Below are 17267 nucleotides of genomic sequence, written 5' to 3'. Positions count from 1 at the left end.
ACCTATTTTTAAACACTTCGTTAATTCTGCACACATTTACTTTTTCTAAAGGGAGAAATGTAGAACACTGAAAAGTTCCTTGAATCTTAGAACTTTTTTTTAATTAGTAGACTTAATACATGGCATAATGTCCTGTACTCAACTTACTCTTCTATGCAAAGTGTAAGCATAAATGCCAAAGGTCTACTTTCAAGCGTCAGCACTAATATAGCAAGTTGGGAAGGTAGATGGTTTGGTAATTTCAAAAGCTCCTGAAGTAGGCAAAAACCATTGTTTTACAGGTAACCAAGATCAGACTAATGATAAGTACTTCTGACTTAACCAGTCCTCACAGCAATATGCTAAACTGATGAAAACAAACAGGGGCATTGTTTGGGTGTTACTGACATCAACTACAAAACAGAAATGAACAGAAATTGAAAACTATATTGTCAAATACCATTAAAATAGCCAAATATATTATTTCTAGGTAAAATCTTTATAACTTCAAATACTGCAAGTTTTCCTCCAAAAACTTACAGTACTTGAAAGAAGGAAAATCAGCTTAATCCAGTACAGGAGAAATAAACACACGAGATAACTGAATTTTACAACCAAGGTAAGAGAGGATATCACACTATCATGGCGGAAGGAAGGGTGGGTGGGTAGAAATACCTGTTATTGGTTTTCAAGTAGATCATAGCCAAAGCTAGAGTAGCACCTGGACAAGTCACATCCACATTTATGGTATCTCCCTCCTATTGAAAGAAGAGTTTATGCATGTAAAAGAGCTCTGAATTATTATAAAATTCCTCTGAATACTAGCTATGCTTAAAATTAACATATTTACCAGTGTTAGTATGAACACTAGTATTTCCCAATTAACTTCCTAGCTTCCAGACTTTTATCTGTTACTTTGATGTGTACTTACTTTGATTTGATAACTTGGCGATTTATGTTTCTCCCTATGCATTCCTGTTTGAAAGCGCCTATGTCCTCCAACCATGTACTGATAGAGCTGCTCAGGCACGTTGAGATCAGACATACCTATCAAATTGCTGCCATGCTGGAAAAGACAACAACAGACAAGTCAAAAGAAATCTTATGGAGGAAGATCCACAACATATACCCATAACAAATATAAAAATGAACTAACTTACCTCAAAGCAGGTTATTTCAGGTTTGGGGTTTTTTTATTTCCAATTTAAAGCAAACATTAATCATGAGTTAATAAATCATGAGTTATTAATGTTTAATAATTCTCACAAAAGTTTTAATACATGAATGTTCAACTTTAAGTACTGTCTTAAAATATGTAAGAGCTTTAGAGTTAGTTACATTTAACAATAAAGAAAAATATTAGTTATATAATTGAAACCTGAACTGTAAATACCTGAATACTTTCATTATTGTACGTAAGAATTTTTCCAACAACAATAACTATGATAATGATAGTAATTTATTGAATGTATGCTCTGTGTCAGGTACTATTCTGTGTGTTTAACATGAATGAACAGCCATATTAAATAGCTACTATTAAAACCCCATTTTATAAATAAGGCAAGTGTAGCACAGAGGGATTAAGCCCAAGGTTATACAGCTATTATAGTAAGCTGCAGGGCTACATATAAAACATGGCCATCAACAATCCATGAAGCTGATCAAGCAATAGACAATAATGTAGTTAAATGACTTGACTCACTAGTTAGGACCAGAATTCAAGCTGCAATTCCTGTGTGATTACTTGTTTTTTTGAGAGAGTCTCACTCTGTCGCCCAGGCTGGAGTGCAGTGGCATGATCATGACTCACTGCAAGCTCCGCCTCCTGGATTCTCATCATTCTCCTGCCTCAGCCTCCCAAGTAGCTGGAACTACAGGTGCCCGCCACCATGCCCGGCTAATTTTTTTATATTTTTAGTAGAGACAGGATTTCACTGTGTTAGCCAGGATGGTCTCGAACTCCTGACCTCGTGATCCACCCGCCTCGGCTTCCCAAAATGCCTGGATTACAGGTGTGAGCCACCACACCCAGCCAATTCTTTTCCATTATACTACCAGCCTCTTTAGCTCATGTGCCAGTGTGAATTCAAGGCCCCAACAGATGGTCAACCACAAGGTGGATTTTCAGAACACACATGAGAAAAAATTCCTTCCACTATAACTTTTTTTTTTCTTTTGAGATGGAGTCTCGCTCTTGTTGCCCAGGCTGGAGTGCAATGGTGCGATCTCGGCTCACCGCAACCTCTGCCTCCTGTGTTCAAGTGATTGTCCTGCCTCAGCCTCTTGAGTAGCTGGGATTACAGGCATGTGTCACCACACCTGGCTCATTTTGTATTTTTAGTAGAGACGGGGTTTCCCCATGTTGGTCAGGTTGGTCTCAAACTTCCGATCTCAGGTGACCCGACTGCCTCGGCCTTATAACTTTCTTTATATCATTTAGTTTGACCATAACAATGTATTGGTGGTTTTCTAAGGGGAACCACATTTCAAGTGAAACAATCATTTAATGAAATGTTTCTGGTAATTCTGTACACATCTCTTGGATGCAGTTAAAGACGGGTCAATCTGATATTGCATTCTGTCACAAGGCAGATGTTACTGGGAACACATTCTGGGATACACAGTGAACAAAACCCTTGGCAAAAGGGGGTTAGGGTTTGTTTCAGGCAGCTACTATAGACTCTTAAGGCTCCCGATCATATACGTTTTCACTGTTTTCTGTTTTCAATCATAGTGGGCTGTCACTTATTCATTGTATGTCTTGAACACTTGGGGAAAAAAAAACTTCATTCCCTTTAGTTTGTTCATGAACACTGTAAGCTGGAGGAAAATAAATCTTAAAGTCCCACTCTTGACCACAGTTTCTCTCCATTTGCAAATCTGGTACTTTGAAAAATATCCAAAAAGACAAGAGAGCTGGGCAGCAGATTAAGTCATAGTAAGGGACAGTATTCAGGTTTAGGTGTCAAGGTTATTTGTTTCAACATGTAGATGTCCTAACCGAAGCATGGGAAGGCACAGACTATGCTTACCCCCAAGCAGACCATGCCCAGGGCCAAGCCAGCAGCTAAGGAGTATGACTCTCTGTCAGTGCAGTATTCCATTTCAGGACCAGGAGGCCGTCCTGTAAAAAGAAAAGCGACACAGTTCAAACTAGCCTCTCAAAATCGCAACTCATAAAAATCTTAGAATTAACTTTCTAGCAAGTTGCACTGGCGATACGAATGGAATATAACTCCATTCAGAAAGTTATGACACTATGGTGTCCACAAATGTAGGTTTACCTACCTAAAAAAAAAAAAGGGCCCAAAATAGTTTTTAATTTGCCAATTTAAGTCTTTATAAGCAATGATATTCAAATACTATGAAACTTTGAGTCTTACCAAAAAAAATTACCAAGTAATAGAAAACATTTTTAAAGGGAAGAGTATTCAAAAAAAAGTTTTATTTTTTTAAAAAACATCTCGGCTGGGTGTGCTGGCTCATGCCTGTAATCCCAGCACTTTGGGAGGCCGAGGCAGGTGGATCACTTGAGGTCAGGAGTTCGAGATCAGCCTGGCCAACATGGTGAAACCATGTCTCTACTAAAAATACAAAAATTAGCCAGGGTGGCAGGTGCCTATAATCCCAGCTACTCGGGAGGCTGAGGCAGGAGAATCACTTGAACCCGGGAGGCAGAGGTTGCAGTGAGCCGAAATCAGGTCACTGCACTCCAGTCTAGGCGACAGAGTGAGACAACATCGCAACAACAGCTACAACAAAATATCTTACATTTTGCTTTCATTACTTTCAAATTCACTCATCACATGTGGTGAAACATGTTCAAATGATGATAATGAATAAGGAGGTCACTTGCTTATATTGTTGTTGAATATTATGTTTCAACATTTATTTCGAGTCTATATAATAATGAGCCCTACTATGGCAGAATTTCTGTGCATTGATCTCAGAAGTCTGACTGGATATAAAATTCATACTTTTAAAAAGCACCCTATAACCCTAATGCTACCTTGTTGAAAATGACAAAATGTACTATGTATTAAAACCCTTCCCTCTGAAAAAAATTTTCACACTCCTGAAATTTTATCCCGATAGGAAAAAAATGCAATTAAAAAAAAAAGAAAAAAGGCTGGGCGTGGTGGCCCTTGCCTATAATCCCAGCACTTAGGGAGGCCAAGACAGGAGGATTACTTGAGGTCAGGAGTTCAAGACAAGTCTGGCCGACATGGAGAAATCTCATCTCTACTAAAACTACAAAAGCAGCCAGGCATGCTGGCAGACACATGTAATCCCAGCTACTTGGTAGGCTGAGGCATGAGAATTGCTTGAACCCTGGAGGCAGAGGCTGCAGTGAGCCGAGATCGCGCCACTGCACTCCAGCCTGGGCGACAGAGCACGACTCTGTCTCAAAATAAATAAATAAATAAATAAATAAATAATAAAAATTAAAGAAAAAAAAATCACACAAAGGTAATCAGTGTAATGTTTATACATAACAACAAAGGATTATTAAAACAATCTAAAAAGTTCTAAAAGTTAACAAAAAAAAGCATTTTACAGACCATCAACTCAATGAGTATTATACAAAATTTGTTTTAAAAACCACTTATAACAATGATCTATACAAACAGAATTTTTAATGTACATTCTGAGAGTAATCCTATAAAAAGGCACATACATATGAATTAAAGATGAAATCTTCTATATACAGTATGAAAGAAGTATGCCACAGCTGTGAGACTGTGCAGTGACATCATTAGACATCATCATCATAATCATGATGTAGCCAAAGAATGGTAAACTACTTTCCAGACGAACATGCTTTAACAACCAGTGTTGAATATTTTCTGAATAAGTGTTTTTCAGATCTCTAACTTATGCTACTATGTATTTTGATAGCAGAAACATTTCAACTTTGGGAATAATTTCATCTATCATTACAATAGACTAAGTTATGGGTCCCGGTCTTCACTGGTTCTCTCTTAGGTTTCTGTCAACACCACGAGAGAAACACACCCTCCAGCCTGGGTCCCAGAATAAGGCAGGTGAGGCAGAACAGCAGCAGAGCAGCCAGCTACACAGCTATAGCCTAAAGCAGAGCTGCCTGGGCCAATGTTATGCCTGTATGTATGAAGCATCACTGTGGCAATAGCTATCTGATACCATTATACTAAATAATACATCTTTAACAATATATTCAGAAATGCATATAGAAAAGATCTTGAATAGGACATACAAATATGTAACTAAATTGTTGAGCATATTAATGCCAATAACACTTCCATTAGGCAGAAAAAGACAACACATAATACAGATTTCCAAAAAGTTTGGACCCAGTAAGAAACAGAGACACTTCACTAAAGTGAGTGTGTGGACCTTACCATTTCCAGGTTCATCACCAACATACCCACCAGCATGTAAAGGAGGAAAGCAGGAGTCAATTACTTGACTTCTATTGGAAGTGCTGTATCCAACACAGTAAACACTGTGATGTGTATAGTTTAGTGTCTCTCAGGGACCAAAACAATCTACTCTTTGAGTTTCAAGTGCAGGCCACTGCTAGACATTGCTGGTAAAGACATAGCAGGATAAACAGCATACTCATATGTGATTAAAACCACAGGTACCTCATTAAATGTGACCACTGGAATTCAGTAATAAGCTAGCAAATAAATATGGAGGTTAATCACCTGCAGTTACATTAGCCTTGGATAACATTAGAGATTTTTTTTTTTAATTAGTACTAGATCATTCTTTGCTCACAAAAGCTACTATTGTCTTTCCTTACTTTTTATAATTTTACTATCATTTTTACTTGGATTTATGTGGAGTGGAAAGTGCATGCCTATGAAGATTCAGCACTATTAATTCCATACCTATCTCAGCCAACAGGACCTCTGCAGTATGTCTGTGAGCTGTCCCTTGATACACAAGGCCAATGCCAACCACTGCAGCCACTTGGACATTGTGAGGAACATCCAGCTCTGTGGACGTTGGGGGTAAGAGAGCGGGAATGTGAATGCTAAGAAGCCGAGTAATAGACATATCCATGGTGCCTAGTTTTGCAGCAGAAACACCAAGCAGCAGTCCAATGCTTGTCATTTCATGGCCCTAAGATAGAAACAAAACAAATATGTAGTTTAAAATAAAATACTGCCTGCCACTTTCAAGAAGTACTTTTATGTTGACAGGCACAATGAGAGGCACCGAGAATATAGTGGTAAACTAAACAAACATGGTCCTTGCTCTCATGGACCCAATGTCTTAATAGGAAAAAAAGTGTTAAATTTAAAAATATAAACAAATATATTATTAAAAAGTAGTACAATACGAAAGTACAAAGTATTATGAAAGAGTATTTTAAAAGAGCTTAATTTAGATTGGGAAGGACTAGAGGATTATTAGGGATGAAATCTCTAAAGATTATACAAAGAAATTTATATTAGGACCTGAAGGATGAAAACAAATTAGCCAGGAACAGTAGCAGGAAAGGGGACACTCAAGTTTAGAAGGTGAGGAAGACTGTTTCAGGTGATAAAACAGCATGTAAATGGTTCTGAGGTAACTCAGAAATAAACCCTCGCATTGACATTAACTGACCACAAGGGTGCCAAGACAATTCAATAGGTAAAGGGCAGTCTTCAAAAAACAGTGCTGGGACAAGTGGAAAGACACATGCAAAAGAATGAGGCTGGACTCAACACAAGTGTTGGCAAAAATATGGAGAGACTGGAACTCTCATGTATAGCTGATGGGGTTGTAAAATGGTGCAGTCATTATGCAAAACAGTTTACAGTTCCTCAAAAAGTTAAACAGAGTTACCATATAACCCAGCAATTCCACTCCTAAGTATGTACCCAAGAGTAATGAAAACATACATCCGCACAACAACATGTATACAAATGTTCATAGCAGTATTATTCGTAATAGCTAAAAAGTACAAATAACCCAAATATCCATCAACTTATGAATAAAATGTACATTCATGAAATAAAACATTTATTCATCAATAAAGAGGAATGAATTGCTGATACATGGTACAGCACGGATGAACCCTGAAATTATCAGGCTAAGTGAAAGAAGCCCATCCCAAAAGACCACATTTTGTATGACTCCATTTATACGAAAGGTCCGGAAAAGGCAAACCCATAGAGACGGAAGATAAATGGTTGGCAGGAGCTGAAGTGAAGGTGGGGGTAGGGTGGAGGAATGGGGAGTGGGTACAAGAGGAATGCTAGTGGGTACAAGGTTCCTTTATGGGGTGACGAAAATGTTCTAAGATTAACAGCGGTGATGGATGCACAACTCTGTGAATATACTAAAAACCACTGTACTATACACTTTAAATGGTGAATTGTATGGTATGTGAATTTTATATATTTATATAAATAAAGATTCCTTAAAAAAAAATAAGGCTGTGAAGTGAAAGAGTTTAGTTTGCCAGGGAGCTAAAATATCCAATCTGTACGGTTAGAGAGTGGGGGAGCAAGAAGAAGAGTGGGGCTAGGTGCAGAGGCTTACTCCTATAATCCCAGCACTTTGGAAGGCCGAGGCAGGCAGATCACCTGAGGTCAGGAGTTCAAGACCAGCCTGGCCAACATGGTGAAACCCCGATTCCATCAAAAATACAAAAATTACCCAGGTGTGGTAGTGCGCAGCTGTAACCCCAGCTACTTAGGAGGCTGAGGAAGGAGAATCGCTTGAACGGCGGAGGCGGAGGCGGAGGTTGCAGTGAGACGAGATCACACCACTGCACTCTAGCCTAGGTGACAGAGCAAGACTCCGTCTCAAAAAAAAAAAAAGAACAGTGGTACCAACTAGGGCTGCAGAAGTGTATAGGATCACACCAGCTCCTAGAATGTATATTAAGAGCAATGGTTGATCCCTCTTTCTCCTCTGGTGTTGGGAATGTTGGCCTTGTTTTAAACCAGTTTCCCTTCACAGAAGTTCAGCCATTGTATGGGATCAGAATAAGGTCCTGGGGCAACTAAAGGTATCTGGCCAAGGGTACCTTGGTGTTATCCGAAGGACCCTAGACTGGCCCCCAGTCCCCGACAGCCTGTTCCGGTGTCGGACAAAGACTTCCAATCTTTCCTATCATGTTTTCCCTACTGCTTTTCTGAGAAATGTTACTTAGTTATGTGTCTCTTTGATAAATTGCTTCTTTTCATGGCAGGATGCTGGGTTATGCCTGATGAAGCTAAATAAACTGCCAGCCAAATGAACATTATAGACAAATAATATGCAGGAACCCCCTGGATTCATCTTAGTCTCAAGCTTATATAGAATTCAGACAGAGAAATCAAAGGCAGTCAACAAGGAGGGTCAAGGCTGAGTGCAAGCGAACGGGACGGTTCCTGCTGGCTTGATCCTCCCCTGGTCATGAATGGCGGTTGCGTGCACATCCACGACCAAGGCAAGCCTGAGAGATGCCTTGGACTCCAGGACGGCAGAGGGAAAGACTAAGGATGCGTTTTTCTCCCCTCTCTCTTTCTAAATGGGTAGCCTGCACTCCTCTCAAGTGCATCTTGAGACACTGGGACTCCTTCGATCCTCAGACTCTAAAGAAAAAATGTCTGGCATTTATCAGTAGTAAGGCTTGGCCCAGCTAGAAGTTGGAAGATGGGGAGACCTAGTCAGTTGGGGAAAACATTAATTATAATACTATCCAATAGCTAGATCTCTTCTACCGCAGAGAATGAAAATGGTCAAAAATTCCATATGTATAGGCCTTTTTTGCCCTGTGGGATAACCCCAAGCCCTGTCAGCAATGTAGAACAGACCCTGCACTTATAGCAGTGATCTCCAGCAAGGCAGACTTAATCCAACAGTCTGCCTCCTTAGAAAAGGAGGCAGAGGCCCCTGCACCAGCCCAGGTCCCAGCTCCTCTTGGATCATCTTGTCCCCCTTATCCAGGCCCCCTTTTGACCCTCATCCTGTTAGAAGAGTTCTATCTGGATATGCTCCAGCATCACTTCTTCCTTTACAGGAAATGCCTAGTGAATATGGTCCTATCAAAGCACAAGTCCCCTTTTCTTCACAAGATTTGAGGCAGATAAAAGGAAATCTAGGAAAATTTTGTCGACCTTCATAGGTATATTGAAGCCTTTCAGAACCTTACTCAAGTGTTTGAGCTTTCATGGAAGGCTATCATGTTACTTCTCAACCAGACTTTTAGAGCTTCAGAGAAGCAGACGGCTTTACAGGTCGCTGAGACATTTGGAGATAAAATGTTTGCATCTTATTACGGCACCTACCAAAAAGGGGAAGAAATCAGGGAGCCCTTTCTGACAGTCAAACAGGCTGCACCCACCAAAGATCCTCAATGGGACTCAGACACTGCTCTAGGAAAGTGGCAGAGAAAACATTTTCAGGCATGCATAGTGGAAGGTCTGAGAACTAGGGCCAAGTCTCTCAATTACATTAAGTTATCAACCATAAACCAAGGGTCTGAAGAGAACCCTTCTGTTTTCCTGGAAAAACTGAGACAGCCTTTAATTAAACACACATCTCTCTCCTGACTCTATAAAAGGACAGTTAATTTTGAAAGACAACTTTATAACCCAAGCAGCCCCAGATATTAGAAGAATGCTGCAAAAACTTAGCTATTGGAGCAGATAGTACCCTAGAGAATCTCCTGAAAGTCACCACCCTGGTCTTTTATAATCAGGACCATGAGGAAGCCCAAGAAAAAGGAAGAAAAGGAACGAAAAAAAGGCAGAGGCACTACTAGCTGCCATACAGGCATATAAACCTCTGGATCCCCAGGGAGCTTCTCCTTCTATGACCAGCTGTTATCAATGTGGGGGTACTAAAAGAGAGACTGCCCTTGGTATCAGAAGCAGCCCCCACGGCCCTGTCCAATCTGTAAGGGAGACCACTGGAAGATGAACTGCCTCCAGAGACGTACGTCTCCAGGTTCAGAGCCGGCTTCTCAAATGGTCCAACAGGACTGCTGGGTCCCAGGGCTCTCCTCCCCAGCTCTGACAGCTCAGGCTGTATTATCATCCACCAGTCCCGGGTGATTCTGGAGGTCAAAGGAACTCAGAGGATGGACTTCCTCCTCAATACCAGAGCAGCCATTCCTGTCCTCCTCTCCAAACCGGGCTTCCCCTCCTCCCTTAGCACAACTGTGAGGGGTGTCTCAGGAAAGCTTCTGACCAGATATTTTTCTCAACCCCTTAGCTGTACCTAGGGAGATCTTTTGTTTACCTATGGCTTTTTAATCATACCTGAAAGCCCAACTCCTCTGAGGTAGGGATATTTTAGCTCACAAGGGAACCACCATCCTTATGGCTCCAGGACAGACTCTTTGCCTCCTTCTGGTGGAGACTGATATTAATCCAGAGGTTTGGGCAATTCAGGAAAAACTGGCTGAGCTACAACAGTCTCACTGGTCCAAATCCATCTCAGGGATCCCATCTCCTTCCCTAATCAAAGATAACAGCCCCTAAAAACAGGAGCTAGGAAAGGGCTAGAAGCCATCATTAATAACCTAAGGATGCAGGGCCTTGTTAAACCCTGCAACAGTCCTTGTAATACCCCAATATCGGGAGTACAGAAACCCAACAGGGAATGGAGACTGGTCCAGGATCTCTACCTCCTTAATGAGTAACTGGTGTAATGAACCAATTTACCCAGTGGTTCCCAATCCCTATACTTTGTTTATTAGATACCAGAGGAAACTAAATGGTTTGCATTCTTGGAATTAAAAGACGCTTTTTTCTGCATACTGTTATACCCCAACTCCCAAAACTTGTTTGCATTCAGGGATCCCTCCAACCAGACTACCCAGCTAACCTGGGTGGTGTTACCACAGGGATTCCAAGACAGCCCCCACCTGTTTGGGCAGGCATTGTCAAAAGATCTCTCTGAGTTCTTTCAAACTCAAGTTAAAGTCTTAATATGTAGATGACACTCTCCTCTGTGCCCCAACTGAGGAAATTTCTCAGAAAGGCAGTAAGGCTCTTCTTAAATTTCTAACTGACGGAGGACATAAAGTTTCAAAGTCCAAGGCTCAACTCCCTCAGACTTCAGTGAAGAACCTAGGCCTGGTCTTGCCAGAAGGGACCAGGACACTGGGCAAGAAGAGAATTGGACCCACTTTCTCCTTCCCCTCTCCCCAAGACCCTCAGCTAACTAAGGAGATTATCGGGCATTACTGGATTCTGCAGCCTATGGTCAGAAATCTAATTAAAGGCATTGCAATGCCTAATTATAACATATCTAATGATCTAGGGGGACATGCCCATGACAATCCTATTTTGCAAAATCCTGGAATAGAACACTCCATTTTCAGAGGTTTTCTTTCTGTCCTTTCTAGGTTTCCCTAATATACGGGCATGGATTTTCCCCCTTTTAGTTCCTCTTTGTGTTCTCATTGTAATACTCACATGTGGTTCATGTGTACTTAACCTCCTTGTAAAATGTGTTTTTTCTCGCCTAGAGGCCATCAAACTCCAAATGGTCATGCAAATGGAACCTCGGCTGATGGCTCCCTTTTACCAGGGACCCTTAGATAGGCCTGTAAGAGAGACCTGACTGCTGCTTCCCAAAACAACATCCTCTGTCAGCATGAAGCAGTTAGAACAGTCATCACGCCTATCCTAAAGGCAGTTAGATGTACTTCTTCAGGGCGGGGATTGATAGCGATAGGAGGTAGGTAAGTTCTCAGGTGAAACTCAACTTTCAAGCCAAAGACAGTCGAAAGCCAGAAAACCAAGCTACAAGTTCTGGATAAATCCATGGACTAGAGGGCTCTCATTCCCGTTTGGCACGCTCTCTCCTGATTGGTCCTTATCCTTCACCTACTTTACATATACCTGTCCTTCCCCAGTTGGTCCTCTACACTATCGTGCCTATTTCTCAATGGTGCTTTCTCAAGCATACCCACAGACCAATCAGCATGCACGCTCATTTCACGCCTATAAGAACCCCTAGATTCAGCCTTGTGGCCGGCAACCCACCTTTGGGTCCCCTCTCGCTGTTGAGAGCTTTTCTGTCACTCATTAAATTCTACTCCGCCTTACTCAAAACAAAAAAAAAGCAATGGGAGATCATTAATTAAATGGCTTTGACCAAGGAAGTGACATGCTCTGATTTACGCTTTAGAAAGATTATTCCGTGTACTGTGAGACAAATGGACTTAGAAATACAAGAATGAAGAAAGAAGAGCAAACAGAGCAATTAGGAGCTACTGCTAGCCAGGCACTGGGAGCACAGGCTCTCACCTTGGTCAAGTAGTCATGGATATTGAGAGTCGCCAGCTTGGTGAGGTGTCCATTCAGCCCCAGAGCCATGAGGAAGCCAGCATACTCATTGGCTAACTCCGCATGCTTGGGCTTATTGTAAACGATCCAAGCTGAGTCGATCTGGGAGGCAGGAGCTATCTTCAGGCCAGCAGCCACGCCATTATGAAAGCTGGCCCAGCTTGTCATGTTGGGAGGCACATCGATGTTTCCACTATTAAGGTCGACTGTTGTGTTCCGAGGAGGGGCACGCCCTATCCAGCCAAACAAAATTTAACATTGAGAGAACAAAAATTCACAAAACCAAGACTAGATCTTTGAGACCAAGATTACTTACATTTTCTACATTCAAAACCATCAATGCCTGGAATGTTAGGTCTCTATGACCACTTACAACTTTTGTACATGTGAGTCAAACTTAATGCAAACTGGAAAAACCTTCACTGTCTAAATAGTTCATGGTCCTTTTTGTTAAAATGTATGAGGCTATATAATGAGATAACTGATACCAATTTAACATTATACAGAGCCGATTGGGATAATCACTGCTTTGAAATCTTTCTTTCAAACAGTAGAGAGCTTAGAAACCAAAATGAAGACTAACATCACTGCTAAACTATGCAAGTTATAAATCCCAACATCTGATGACATTGGTGTTAATTTCGAATGTTCTATCCCATATTTTTCCATGGACATTAAGGAAAAATGACATCTTAAGAAGAGACAAAAGCCAGGCCTGGTGGTGCGCGCCTGTAGTCCCAGCTACTTGGGAGGCTGAGGCACGAGAATCACTTGAACCTTGGAGGTGGAGGTTGCAGTGAGCCAAGATCATGCCACTGCACTCCCACCTGGGCAACAGACAACTGCATCTCAAAAAAAAAAAAAAAAAAAAAAAAAAGAACCTAAATAAATCTGCTACAGCTCTTACCTATATATGCCCCCCCTTTTTCTCTCTCTCTCTATATACATACAGATACAGACATCTAATTATATGCTATTGTTTAAAATGTTTAGAGATAGCTTTGTAAAAAGCATCCTTTTATAGACTTGAGTCACCCAGTGAACTTCAAAAGGGCATTCACTAGATTTACTTTTACGGTCCATTTATTTAAAAGCAATGTAAATTATATGTTCACAATGCTATATGTTCTCTATGAATTTTTTCTTGATTCTTTTCTTTTTGATCTACATTATATACAGCAAATATTGAATCTTTTTATATATATTTTGAATATTGTCTTAAGTCACAGATAAAATAATTAACATAAATATTTTAACTACTGCATAAAGTTATCCAGTTCACTGGAGCTTTGAAAATACCATTTTAAAAGAGTTCTAAGATGTTATGTAAAATAAATTTTAAGTAGATGTACAGTGTCTTATTTGTAGCATGTATACATATACACATAAAGCACAAAGTAAGACTAATTTGTCTTTACTAAACGCTTTTTGTACCTAAAAGCTAACTCAACTGCTAGTGTTAGACAGCACCACAATGAGTGATAAGTTCGTAAGTTACACTTGCACTTTCTCAAAAAAGGCAGACATATCAATATGGAAAAACTGAATAACCTTTCTAAAACTTTCATTCATCATATGCATAAGACATAACACTCACACACGAGAGAAAATAAAATGCAAAGGGTGAGGTAAATTTCCTTCAGTGAGAATGACAACATACAAAAGTACAACAGGTCACATTAGTGTGGGTTAAGCAACTATTTAAGAAAATATTTTTTCCTAAATTAACAGGTAACCTTTCTTTTTGGCCTACCAGAATGACTAAAAGAATAAAACATTGGATTAATGTCATAAGCACATTTTAAATCATGCAAATTCAATTAAATGTATTCAGAAAAAAAGATGCATGTATATATTTTTTAGAACCCACCCAAGTATCACTTGAGTACTAAATCACCCAGATTGAATACATTTTAACATCTGCCAATTTTGCATGAGATTTTCTTTTTAACTCACATTTATTATATGAAATTTTTCATATAAGACAGTTGGAAAGACTACTAAAATGAACATCTATATACCATGTCTTCCATCAAGAATCAATAACTGTTACGATTTTGCCACAGGTGCGTTACCTCTGAGACAATTTAAATATTAAAAGCAACTCTGCTCACTATGTTCCTTAATGAGATTAGGGCTCAGAATAAGCATGATATGGAGATGGGAATGTGTTCTTCACTTAGTCAGTCTCATTTCCTGCATGCTGCTCAAAGCACAAGCTTTTCACAAACCTGAGTGGAACTCTGGATTTTTTTAAAGTATGCAATTTAAAATACTGTACGATTATGTTCACATATATTATATACTATTATATATTACATTATACTTTATATACTACTATATATATTATACACTACTACATACATTATACATACATTTTGTACAGATTTCACAAAACCATATATACTATAATAGAGTTTCAATGGTAATTTCAACTATGCAATTGTCACCTTCAGAACACATTCAAATCAGCATTAGGTGGACATGCACTATAAAACTCACTGTAATCAAGACTATAACTACAGTTATATATGGCAGAAATAAAAACTCATGCCAACCAGAAAAGCAATTTGACATGTTCCTTAAAACCATTCATCTTGGTGTCCTAAGAGTTCTACTTCTAAGCATTGCGTCTAAGTACATAGGACAAATATGCCCCAACAATGTTTATAATATCAAAAAACTGTAATTTTCAACAATACCAGGCTGCTTCTGTAAACTATGGTATATCCACTGAATGAAATACTCGGAAGCAAATAAAAATGAATGTATCAATTAAAAACACGTGTATGTATACAATACATACACATAATTATAAACACATACATTTGCTAAATATAAAAGGATGTTCACTGTAAATTTTAAGAAAAATAACTAAAATAGATTTAAATTTTCTGATAATTAAACAAATATAAAATTATAAATATGTGGAAATAAACTTGGGAAACATATATACTAAAATGTTAAAAGGAGTGACGCAGAAGAGTGGGAATACTGTAAGTAACCATTTTTTTCTCTTTTTGTTTAGTACATTCCCTGATTTATACAATGATCATCTGTTCAAACTATGACATAAGACATTTTAAGACTAAATATTTTTATATATTATACTTAAGATTATTCAAAATTTAATACTCGTCATTATCATCTTTCTGAACTTCTCCAAGTGACTTTTTATATCTTGAAATCACCTCATTAAAAAGCAAAAATGAGTAATGAGCTATAATCTGCTTCTCTCGAGGTTTAGTTTGACGTGGTATTTGAGCTTTGATAACCACTATAGCAGCTATTAGGAATATTTAAAATCACTGGGGATACAGGAAGCATTTCTTTCATCTTAACTAATTTAAAGAACTACACTTAATGCATGTACTTAATCATTTTCCTTTCTCATTGAGTCCAGAATTTAACATACCAGTCAGATTCAATTTAGGAATAGGCAATGGCTCTGTGGGAACAGGATGGTACGAAAACAAGGTAAACATTCCTCGTCCTACAGGAAGAGCCATAGTTCGCTGACACAATTGGAGCAATCTGTAATTAAAGTAAAAACCAACATGTGAAAATTTTTAAAGCAAAGCACAATTGAAATATCATCTGTAAATATTTCAAAAGGTATTCTATGTAAGATGAAGTTGTCTCAAAGTAAATTAATACAAAGATGTGAGTGAACCACCCAAACATGATTATTTTCATTTTAATATTCTTGTTCCTGTTACACTCTTAGGGACAGACATATTTCCTTTGTTTTGTTTCATATTTACATTGAATGAAAACCACCTGGCCTATAAACCAAGCCAACTGTCTCTAGGCATTCAAAAAAAAGAAATTTAAAATTCCACTCCGACGGATGCTAACCTTCTCAAAGGAAAATATAGTACTTTTGGGGTTTTTATCACTGTGTTAATTTCAGTCTAGCTGTCCTCAGTACATGTGGGATCCTCCTCCCATCCCTTTTTGCCAATACAGCCTCAGAAGTGCCATTTCTGTGGCCTGTACACAAGAAAAGAAACAAGGTCCCTATATTAGAGGTGAATGGATTTCATGGTGTCTCCACAGGAAATACAGATTGGTTTCACTTACATGATGACTAGATTTATAGGACTAATACCATTATATATCCGGTATGTTCAAGGTTAAAATGGTTTCTGTGGGCTCTACTGTGAAATTAATGTACCACTCTTCAACTTGTTCCTATGTTAAAACAGCTTAACATTCCATATAGCTACTTAAAAAAAACTAACAGAAATTTTGGAAGTAGGGCATTTATAACTAAGAAATGCTTACACAAGTTATATCTGAAGACACAGAAACATCCCTTTAGAGGCTAACAAGTGACGAACATCTTCTCTGCAGACAAAGCTATTCATAAGCATACTCCCTCCTTAACCGGACACACATAACTGCTTTTCTAGCTAACTGGAAAGAAAAATTTTTCTGTCTTAAAGATTCTCTGGGAACACAACCGCCACATTAATTTGGGATCAGGAAAATTCAAAGTCAAGAGGCTGCTGCAGCCCATAGAATTTTTTTTGGGGAAATCGTATACATAATTCACTTCAACTTTGCAGAAGTAACACAATTATAATGAGAACAATATTATATCCCCTGAATATAAGATGCCACTGATAAGATGTATCATTATTTCATGAGATACTAAGAAAGAAAAAGCACTGCCAATTAAAGTATTACACCTATTCACTGAAATACACATCTGATTTCAGAGATATTAAAAAGTGAAAAAATTTGCATCTTAGAATCAATGCACTCTACTACTACTAATGGCTGACTGCACTGAGCTCTACTATGTACTGGGCAGTATTCTAAGTGCTATGTAAAAATAATTCACTTGATACATAGCACCATCCCATGAGGAATGCCTATTTTTACAGATGAGGCAACTGAGGCAACAAGAGGTAAAGTAATTTAACCAAAGTCACCCAGCACAGCATGGCCATGCCTGGCTCTAGAGGTCATGCTCATAAATCCTAGCTCTTAAGTCACTCCATCTCCTTATTC

The 17267-nt window shown here is 39.0% G+C and overlaps 1 protein-coding gene across 8 annotated transcripts in view; it reads right to left on the bottom strand.

The window, feature by feature from the left end:
* ANAPC1 (anaphase promoting complex subunit 1) overlaps nt 1-17267 on the bottom strand; it is a 118225-nt gene that overhangs the window by 32991 nt on the left and 67967 nt on the right. For all 8 annotated transcript variants that reach the window (XM_021925199.2, XM_009184949.4, XM_017947860.3 and 5 more), the window contains 6 exons: nt 15664-15782; nt 12210-12481; nt 5856-6090; nt 3012-3103; nt 911-1045; nt 655-737 (listed from right to left, as the gene is read on the bottom strand). In XM_021925199.2, the coding sequence (XP_021780891.1) occupies nt 655-737; nt 911-1045; nt 3012-3103; nt 5856-6090; nt 12210-12481; nt 15664-15782 (936 nt within the window). The remainder of the gene's footprint in view (nt 1-654; nt 738-910; nt 1046-3011; nt 3104-5855; nt 6091-12209; nt 12482-15663; nt 15783-17267) is intronic.

This window comes from Papio anubis, chromosome 14 (genome assembly GCF_008728515.1).
Source record: "Papio anubis isolate 15944 chromosome 14, Panubis1.0, whole genome shotgun sequence".
NCBI lineage: Eukaryota > Metazoa > Chordata > Mammalia > Primates > Cercopithecidae > Papio > Papio anubis.
Note: the sequence above shows the minus strand (reverse complement) of the source record. Positions and strands in the feature narration are given on the sequence as shown.